Source organism: Crassostrea angulata, chromosome 2 (assembly GCF_025612915.1).
Source record: "Crassostrea angulata isolate pt1a10 chromosome 2, ASM2561291v2, whole genome shotgun sequence".
Lineage (NCBI taxonomy): Eukaryota > Metazoa > Mollusca > Bivalvia > Ostreida > Ostreidae > Magallana > Magallana angulata.
The window spans coordinates 65,857,905-65,868,292 of NC_069112.1; the positions used below are offsets into that span (position 1 = coordinate 65,857,905).

General features: G+C 33.2%; 2 protein-coding genes across 2 annotated transcripts; one reads left to right on the forward strand and one right to left on the reverse strand.

Annotated features, from left to right (window-relative positions):
• Positions 1-4,454: 4,454 nt before the first annotated feature.
• LOC128172643 (uncharacterized) lies at positions 4,455-8,004 on the reverse strand. The gene is made up of 4 exons (XM_052838418.1): positions 6,649-8,004; positions 5,818-5,986; positions 5,210-5,512; positions 4,455-5,076 (listed from the first exon to the last, which is right to left on the reverse strand). Exons 1-3 carry the CDS (start codon positions 7,877-7,879, stop codon positions 5,230-5,232), a joined length of 1,683 nt encoding a protein of 560 aa, XP_052694378.1. The 5' UTR covers positions 7,880-8,004; the 3' UTR covers positions 4,455-5,076; positions 5,210-5,229.
• A 593-nt stretch (positions 8,005-8,597) lies between these two features.
• Positions 8,598-10,385, forward strand: LOC128174730 (uncharacterized). Its single transcript, XM_052840209.1, has 4 exons — positions 8,598-8,609; positions 9,212-9,409; positions 9,671-9,931; positions 10,106-10,385. The coding sequence occupies exons 1-4, from the start codon at positions 8,598-8,600 to the stop codon at positions 10,367-10,369; spliced, it is 735 nt and encodes a 244-aa protein (XP_052696169.1). The 3' UTR covers positions 10,370-10,385.
• Positions 10,386-10,388: the final 3 nt, after the last annotated feature.

The following is a 10,388-nucleotide window of genomic DNA, read 5'->3' on the forward strand; positions in this document are numbered from 1 at the left end:
GCGTGATATGTCATGTCAACTTTGAGTATTCAGATTCGCAAAGGCTTCACTTAGATCTGGGTTTTGGGTCTTTTTCGGTCGCTTCTGTTGCGTTTTTTCCTTAACCTACTATCACTTTTATTTTATTGAAGAGTGTTGTCAATTTCCAACGAAAATTAAGATTTTAGACTGTGATACAATAACCTCATTCCATATTTGTACCAATCTGTACCACCCACCAAAACTATTCACGACAGTTCAAAATCTATGCTTATATTTTATTTATTTTTATTGTTGTTTAATATAAGTTATATGTAATTTGTTTTTTGTTTGAAAAAATGACTTCCCTCAAAATCACTTCTCCAAGTGCTATGTTGTCCTAAAGCTAAGAAGTAAGTACACTAATTAAGTAATTAACTGATTTTATTAACTCGTTTTTTAAACTTTAGATTTTCGGACATATGAGTAAAGATCTTAAGTGAATTAAAATTCTCCAATGAGCACACTAGCAATTTTATAGATGCATCCCACAACAAGCAATCCCAATGAAACAGACAATGACACTCGCCATCCTAGTTAGTAAGACATTAGTATTATATCATTGGATTTCATTTTAAGGCTTTAAAATCAAAGTTTGAAATATTATGTTCACATTAATTATTAAACCATATCAATTCATGCATTCTGTTTTACATGTTATCTTTCTACTTTATTTCCGTATTTTCATTTGTATTCTCATTAATTACTTTGTCAGTAATAACTTTCTGCTGCACACATGTATTTTGTGCAAGGAGGAATCAGATTAGTATCAAACAACAATTTGCTGAAGCTCAAAGAATTCTAGATAGAATTCGCGCTATTCATGATGAGGAGGATGAATTATAGATTTGTTTTTTCACTTTCAGTCCTGTCCCTCATTCCCTCCTCCGGAAGTATTGGCTGTTTAATTGTTTGCAGTATATATGTCTCCTGCTCAAGGAGATGTATCAAAGAAGACTATCTACTGAACATGACTGTTAAAATTGGTTTATTTAATCTTTTACAGGTCTGGTTGGGAGAATCACTGTTTTCTGCCAACTTTTAGAAAAACTTATAAAGATTTTTAGAAAACACTTAAACATGTTTTTACAGACATTTATCAACATATTAAGCGTCTTTGGCTAACAGAAAACAAAATTCAGAAAAAGGTACTTTCAAAACCTTACATTTTTAAAAAACGAGAATTGCCGCCTAGACAAAGGAGACCTCGCAAATTGTATGGCTATGATGAATATGTATAAAGTTCTATAATATAACACAACTTTGTGAATTCTGAATTTGTTTTGATGTATAGGGCAAAATGAAAAATAGTCTTGTTTCCTGTCTCCTGACTCTACCTGCATTTATCCAGACCCTTTAAGTTTTTCCCCTGTTTTAAATTTGTAAAAAATGTCATGTGACTCTTTTAAATTGCACAAAAGTTTTCTTCACAGCTTTTTCCTATGCTACATTCTTCTTCACAAAGACCATTAATATATAGCAATTTAAATTGATATTTCAAACAACATGTGCATTGTTTAAACATTTACTACTGGTATTATTTTTAACCGGGTTTTCCAACGGAAAAATCTGGGTATTAAAATGGTGAAAATGGCGGGCGGGCGGGCGGCTGCCAAAAGGGTACCCTCATTGTACGGATAACTCCTCCTACAGTTTTCAAGATAGGAAGCTGTTCTTTTGCAGATCAAATGTACATATATCAGAGGTATGCATATTGCTAGGATTTTGATTTCTGATTATTTATGAAAAAAATACCATCTTTAGAACTAAGTTATTTCTTGGCAAAATATTGCATAGGGTACCCTCATTGTACAGATAACTCCTCCTACAGTTTTTAAGATAGGAAGCTGTTCTTTTGCAGATCAATTGTATATTTATCAGAAGTGTGCATATTGCTAGGATTTTGATTTCTGATTATTTATAAAAAAAATACCAGCTTTTAAACTAAGTCATTTTTTGGCATAATATTGCATATAGGGTACCCTTTCACCTTATCCTTTTTACTGGATACGGGTTGACATGGATTATGGATACAGTTCACATAAAAGAAAACCCAGTTTGCTGTCACATTGACAGCTTTTCACTTGTTACTACTTGATTCAATTTTTTTGGTTGGGGGGATAGGAAACAGGGCTATAATTTTTTTTGATTTGTTATGTACATCAATTGATAATTTGTCATATGACGAGAATCTCTTTTTGTACCTTTTGGTTTGCTCAATCATTGTTTATTTTAGAAACAAGATACACATGTATATTTGTTTTGACTTTACTCCTAATTATATGATAATGAAAAATCATTTAATGTAAATTATGTGATATTTTGATTGATGGTGTGATTTTTTTATTTCTTTTTATATTTCACAGGATATCTGCTAAATGTGTGATGTAAGATATGGTTTTGTTGATTCTACTCCTATTTATTAAGATAATGAAAAATCATTTTTATGTAAAATATGTGATATTTTGATTGATCAAGTGTTTTTTTTGTTTTTATATTCACATGATATATGCCAAATGTGCCATGTAAGATATTTTTTTTTATTTTTATATTTCACGTAATATGTGCCAAATGTTTGATGTATTGCGTATGTTGATATTATGTTTGAATGATTATCTTTGCTGATTTTCACAAACAAGGTATGTTTTTATGTTGACTTTAATATATTTATTAAAAGATTTAAATGATTTGTTTATTTAATGGGAAAATTCTTATTTATAAATAATGGGGGGGGGGGGGGGGTTACATTATAAAATTACTCCATTTCCCCACGTTGAACCCCCCCCCCCCCCAAAAAAAAAAAAAAAAAAAAAAAAAAAAAAATGTCTGATTCAATCGATGACGTTAATTCTAAATACAAATGCCGTGAAGTCACTTTTTCCCGAAAATACAATTTAGGTTATCGCTTTTTTTTTTGAAAATCGAACCCGATTAAATTATTTTTTAAGTGAAATAAAGAAAAATACAAATCAAATGAATAAAAAAAAATAGAAATGACTTTATAAAAGTTATATGGGAATTAGGCAATTTTATATAATTATCTGTATAAGCTACCTTTACAGAACTTTTGAATTAGTATAATACACCCCCCCCCCCCCCCATCCCCCTAGAATTTTTTTTCTGGATCCGAGCATGCAATGTAGAAAGGGTGAATGCGGAACTATTCTTTTATTTCACAAAATGAACTCATGTTTTTACTACTAATTTAACATTTACATTTGTACGATGGTGATGTTGTGGAAGCTTTCAAACCTTGAATCAGCACCCACATTTCACGTGGGAGGATTATTTTTTTTAAGTTTTAATGGAGTTCATACACATACATGTACATTATTAACTTTTTAACCTAAAAGGGGGATAACTCTAAATCGTCTACCAAAAAGCATGCAGCTACATGTTACTAGTGAAAAAAACAACAACAACGATGCCACTGTTTCAAATCTATAATTTTTAAATGATTGTACAATTTTTACCAAGTGACTAGTGGTGATATTCAGAACAGCTCCAGTTGTGGTTTATAGTTCTTACACTGAAACTATACAGGAATAAGAAAAATTAAACCTATCATCTACTAATATAGTATTGATTTTTGATATATATAAAATGACTACTCTTACCATATTAATTATATTGTTTATCCCAGTTTTCCCCCTCAATTTCCACATCCTTATACTGGGGGAGGGTGGTATTCCCCTCCTTGCAAGACTCATCTTTTGCCTTTACAGAGGACAAGTATTCCTCACACTCCCTACAGAAAGTACGTACTTCACTCTTCTTTATTTTGTGAGTAAAATCGTACTCTCATGCCCTAAATAGAGAGGCTCGAGAAGGATTCCTTCTCTCAAATCTTTTAAGATGACGTTGAAATCTCTCCGTCCTTATGATGTGCCTTGCATCATATGGGCAAACGCGAGACTTCGCATACTCTTGGTAGTCCGCCATTTTGCGTTTAAGTTTGAAATTGAAATGTATATATATATATATATATATATATATATATATATATATATATATATATATATATATATATATGTGACCAGTCATGACATTTTGGGTCCAAATGAGGAAATTTTCAAAAATGAGATTTTTGCTTATTCTTACACCTTATATGTCCAAAATTAATATTATGAAATTTTACTCTCATATACAAGCTAGTTTTTGAGATATGACGTCACAAAGATTGCTGTACTATGTAGGCATTTCTGCTTAATGTGCATTACTGCGCAATTACTACATAAATCCTGCATCTGTTTGATTACATGTAACACATATTAAGTTACATGTCAAAACACTTTAAAATGCATTCTTTGTTGTTTAGCAGTCTTCAATTTAGTAATATCATATATTCACCCATCTAAACCAGCTGTAACCAGATAAATTAAGTACAGTATGCAGTACCTTAAAAAAATTTATTGTCGTTAGCATTTTATGAAATAACTGATCATAGTAAAATGATTATCAATGGAAAAAGTAATTTGTGTTTAAAAAAATTAAACCACTTTTAAAACTAAATCAAGATATGAAACTTTGTAACAATTGAATATCATGTTTTAATCAATTAATCAATTAAAACAATCATTTATGCATTCAATCAATCATTCATTCATTCCTTCATTTTCATCCTTCCATTCATTCATCCAATCATCAATCAATATTGAAGAAATATGAAAAGAAGTTGAACAAATACAATATTTAAGTGAACATTGAAGTATCATCACATTTTAAATGGATAGATATAACTTAGTTTATATTCTACATGTTGTTTTATTGTGTCCAGTCAGTTTACATTTGCTGCATTTCCTGGCCAGTGACGGTGAGTCTATCTTGACGAGAGGTTTTGGCATGGTTGGCTTTGGACAGCTTTCCTTGTTGACACAATAGGGAGCAACTTCATTGAATAGGTACCACTGTCTTTGTGCATCAAGCCCTGATGGAGGAATCACTAATGGAAGAACAGTAGGGTCAACTGCTGCACCAGGTTTGAGGATGTTGACTGCCACTTCCTGACTTGTTGCGTACTCCCTTACAAACACAATACCAGGATGATCTTTGTCCATTCTGAAACATTCAAAGCAATTCTTACAATTACCCACAAACTAGGTGATAGAAAACAAAAAAACAAACCATTGGATACAAATCATAGACTGATATGTATTATGTGTAACTTTAGTCTATCTATTTATAAAATTACCTAAAATGATGATATGACTTTTAACTGGGTATTGGTTTAAAGATCCTCTTGAAGAAGGTTGCCCAGTCATAAAAGAAGAGAGGAGCAACAGGATCATCCACCAACTGCGGGACATTGTGGCCATTCCTGGAGGATTTCAAAACGCTGGCAGCAATCTCCGCTAAGGTTTCAACATTCGAGTGCCTCCATTTAACATTCCATAACCCAAAATGCCAATCTGGGTTAAACTTGGTGTGGCCAGCTTCCATCATTGAAAATTCCACTGACTCATGGAGACCAGTCATTACTCTCCACATACCATATCTATTGCAAAAAATATCATTAGCATGCAAAATCATTCTTGTTATAGAGGACACTTAATGCATTAATAAACTACAAACTGACAATTTTCTTCCTAATTAGTTAAAGATTTCTGATCTGCTAATCATTTGATCCTTACCGTTGAATAGGGGAGGGGGGGGGGGGGGCACCTTATAATAAGTTTCATTGACATTATCAAATACAGTACATATAGATTAAATGGCAACTTAAACCAAACTTATATTTTACACAAAACTTAACAAGTGCAAGGTTTTTTTTCAATTTACACTTTTCTATGAGATATTTACCCGATGACTGTGTTATTCTTGTTTTGCCTGCTGCAATTATCCATGTGAAGCTTGACATCTGTTTCACCAAGACCATGGTACATGAAATGGTGATGCAGCATACTGGTCACAGTGTTTGCGCCTTTATTTGAGTGCTGAGCTTCATCCACAAGATAAAATATCTGGGTGCCTAAAAATATAATCATTACATTCAATTCATAAAAAATAAAAGTAATTATTTCACTATGTAATTTGCAATCATTAAAATCACAAAAGTAGACCTCTTCAGATAAATTTGATTTTATGGTACATAATTATGTATTCTCATAGGGTGTATATTTAAAGATATTGATAAGAATCATAGTCATGTACCTGATCCCTCACAGCAGATACCAAAGCATTGACATTTTCTAGATGTTTTAAAAAACAATGGCCCAACTTGTTGTGCATAGTGAGGATAATGCACTTGTTGTGCATAGTCAAAGCTATAATGACACTCAGACTGCAATGTGCAGGGTGGCTGGCCTAAGAAAAAGAAACAAAACATTAAAACTTAATTATTTTTTTGCAAAACTAAACAGGCAGTGTTTCAATAACAAATTTATATAAAAAAAAAATGAGTTCATTTACTTGCAAAGTTCAAATAAAGAATTCATTACACGTCCACATCAAACACTGTAATTAGCTTATATTTTGGTTAAAATAAATTTTTAATTTATTATTATACATACAAAATGATACTAACTTATTCTTAAATCATGTAAAAAAATATATATTTTACAAATATTATTTAGGTATTTTACACATACATTTAATTATGCATGATCCTACTTTAGAATGAATATGCAATACCTCTTATTTTTTGCTCTGGGGTGAGTTGGACAAATGTTGATTTGGCCGCAGCACACTGATCCCTGTAATGGTTCCTCTGTTCTTTGACATGTCCAACATGCTCTTGATATTTTGATAGAATATCCTCTTTTTCATCTTCGTTCAAATTGCCGCTGCATGAAAGAGTTGACAAAAAGGACTGGCAGGTGTGACAGAGGTCTGTGGCAGGCTTCATGATCAAAATATGAGGGCACTGCTCAAGCCATACTGTTTTGAATTGAGATAAGCATATCTTTCTCAATGACATCTCATCAGCAAGTGTCAAATATTCCTGGTGAACTTCTGCTTTGGTTTTGTCAGAGGGCAGTAAAATAGTTTTCTCATTTCTGAAATTTGGTAGCCTGCCAGGTAGGGGAAGTCCATATTTGTTGGCATAACTGAGAAGAAACTGTTTGACTCTCTTCACATCCTCCATTGTTAAGGCATGTGTAGGGGATTTACCTTTGTTGCCATGAACTCTAGCACCAAACCCATCTTGATCAAGGAATCTAGCAATGGAATCAATGGTTTTCCTACTTATCCCATGGGCGAAAGCAAATGTCTCTCTACACACCTGGATTCCACTAAAATGATAAACTTGTCTCACCCTTTCTCTTTCCTTTGTCTTGTGTTTCTTGGCAGATGTTTCTGAAGAATTATTTCTATGATGGAAGAGCTGCACCTTTATCAGCATATCTAGTTCAGATTTGTCTGTCTCTAAACACACGTTTCTGTAATCATTGAGCACATTTCTGTCAACAATGGAGCTACATGGCTTACCATAGAGTCTGCTGCATCCACAAGTGTTTTCATAAAAATCATGCACACACTGCGCCTCTCTTTTGTCAGAATCAGAAATTTCAAAGTCATTATCATCGTTGTTATTCAGATCATTACACACATCTTCACTATCACAGTCACTTTCATCAGAACCACTAGTTACCGCTGAGCACTCGGCGCCGACATTTAATTCCACATTTCCGAAAAACAAATCATTCACATGCGACAGTTCGTCGTTAAAATCGTTGTCGTCCTGGTCTATAATTGACGGGGGGATCGTACTGGCACTCGACAACACGCTGCTTTGACTCATGATGACATTACGAACACATTTCACGGTGGGCAAAATAACGAGCAGAAGATAGTTTACATTGACAGCGGAAGTTACGTTTATGAAAAGGGAGATAACATTAACAGCTACTTTCGCTTTCATTTCATTGTATTTAAACAATATAATGCGGTCTAAAAAGGCATTAATTACATCTCGATATGCAATGGTTTTATTTCACATGGCTAAAATCTAGAAACAGCATACTATTTTTTATTTTAACAATTTGTTTCTTTTCCGGCGAAAAAATAAGGGGTAAAATATCGGCGGCTTGTTAAAAACGTGCGATGTTTATGACGTCAATTCTTTGTTTTGCAAATGCCGCATTTGGACCCAAAGTCTCATGACGCGTCACACATATATATATATATATATATATATATATATATATATATATATATATATATATATATACACAGTTTTTCAACTACTGTAATTGATGAAATACAGTTCTTTAAGAAATTTAACTATATTAATGAAGTAAAGTCCAATTATACTGCAATTTGTATTTAATATCAAAGAAGTTTTATTCTCATCAAAACTGCAAAATCATTAAAGCAATATAAGCTGCCAGAATTGCAATTTTTTACAACCGCATTAAAAGTGCTGAAATGAATGTTGATATGATTTTTAAAAACACTGCATCGAATATCTACTCTTAATATATCGCTAACACACCTATATTTGATCAAAAATATGTTCCCCGACATTCCGTTCACGCATTACAATGGCAGCTAATTAATCCTCGGCGACCATCCCGAAGATGACCGATGTGTTTACGAATGATTCTGATGCTGATCGGGGTGTATCCGGGTGACTAAAGATGGACGGCGAGGTGAGAAAAAATTCTATTTACTAATTATTTTGGCATTTTAACGATGTTATATGTATTTTTACGTTATTAAAGTTTAGGGATCGCTCGAAACATTAATCAGGACTGCTTTCATACGTCTACTGCTTTGAAATATTATATAAAATTAGCCTATGGCGATTTCAGTGTGGGGCTCCAATAGGGGAAAAAACATGTGAACCCGAATTGCCATTTGTCAAAAACGTGTAATAGTATATCAGACAATATTTGTACATATTAGGCCTAATATTTACAGGTATTTTTTTTTATGCGATAGAAATTAAACTTGAAATAAAATGTAAAACAACTCTGTTTTTTTAGATAGACAATTGTATAACGTACGTTTTTTACGTGTTGAAAATTCAAAGGCACATAACGCCACTGCAGTAGGGTTCTGAGCAATCAAGCTATTTAAAAAAATACACATAGATCTATATTCGGAGAAAAGAAGAGCCTGACACTTTTTACATTGTAATTTTTGCAAATTAGGCCTATGTGTACATGAAGTACGTAAATTGTGAAAATTGAATCCATTGTAATTATATTAATGAAAAAAAATAGAGTACAAACCAGTAAGTAATTATTAGATTTCAGATAGTAGCAGCAATATTACAACAGATGACGAGAGACCGATTCGCGGTAGGGTTAGCAATAGGAGACGGGGGAGAGGAAGGGCAAGAGGAAGGGCTAGAGGTGGCAGATGTCGAGGTAGAAGACCAGTACAAGACTTTGGTCAACCGGTCAGAGCAGAAGTTGCTCTAGCCGAAAGAGATCGACAGATGCAGGTAAATTCATACACCTAAGTTTTGAAATTAAGAATCAAATTCAATTACCAGGTACTCCTCTGAATATATACTTTTACTGATATTTTATGTTCTAAAAAACCCAATATTGGCTAATATCCCCCTTGTATAAAAATTAGTCTTTGTAAATCATCTAATATTTGGTTTCGTCTAAAATTTATAGCAAAGAGCAGAACATTTTTATTCTATTGTCCTGTTTACTTTAGAGTTACATATTTTGCATTGTAACACTTTGTTTTTTAGGAAAGGATAGAAGGCCTATCTTTGGATAGTATGAGGATTGCCATTTTAAATGCCTACTACCAACAACCTAGTTTTATTTTCCGAGTTTTAGAGGCAACAAACCATCCATCTAATCCGGTTAATCCTCCATCAAGTCCAATTCCGCCTTCCCCACAAGACATACCATCTTGGTGTCGCTGTACTCACTGTAGGGAAATGCCAAGTGAAGTGGAAAAAAGGTGTTGTAACCAGATTCCACGGAATTGTCACTCAAGATTACTTGTAAGTTTCAGTCTTTGTACTTCAAAACTTGCAATTGAGTTTGCAGGTAGTTGTCTCTTCTTTAATTCTCATCAATTTATTACATACATAATATCTAGATATAAGGACGACTATTTCCTAATTTTGTTCTGCAACTGTAACAAGAGAAAGCTAATCAATTTCTTTTTAAATTAGGATTTTCAAAACGTTGTGTTGGACCCCTTGGTTTTGGAGGTGGCGATGAGGTATAGAAATGACATGTTGGCCAAACCTCAGGACCTTGATTACAGTAGGTGCCACAGACATACAGCATATCGACAATATATTCTGTGGATACATGGGTACCTTGGTGTTGGAAACAGACAAGTGATACCAAGCTGCTGCGTTTGGGCAATCCGAGACAGATACCCAGACCCCTCAGGACAATATGTGGGATTTGTTCAAGGACGATTTGGTTAAATAAGAAATAAATTTTAAA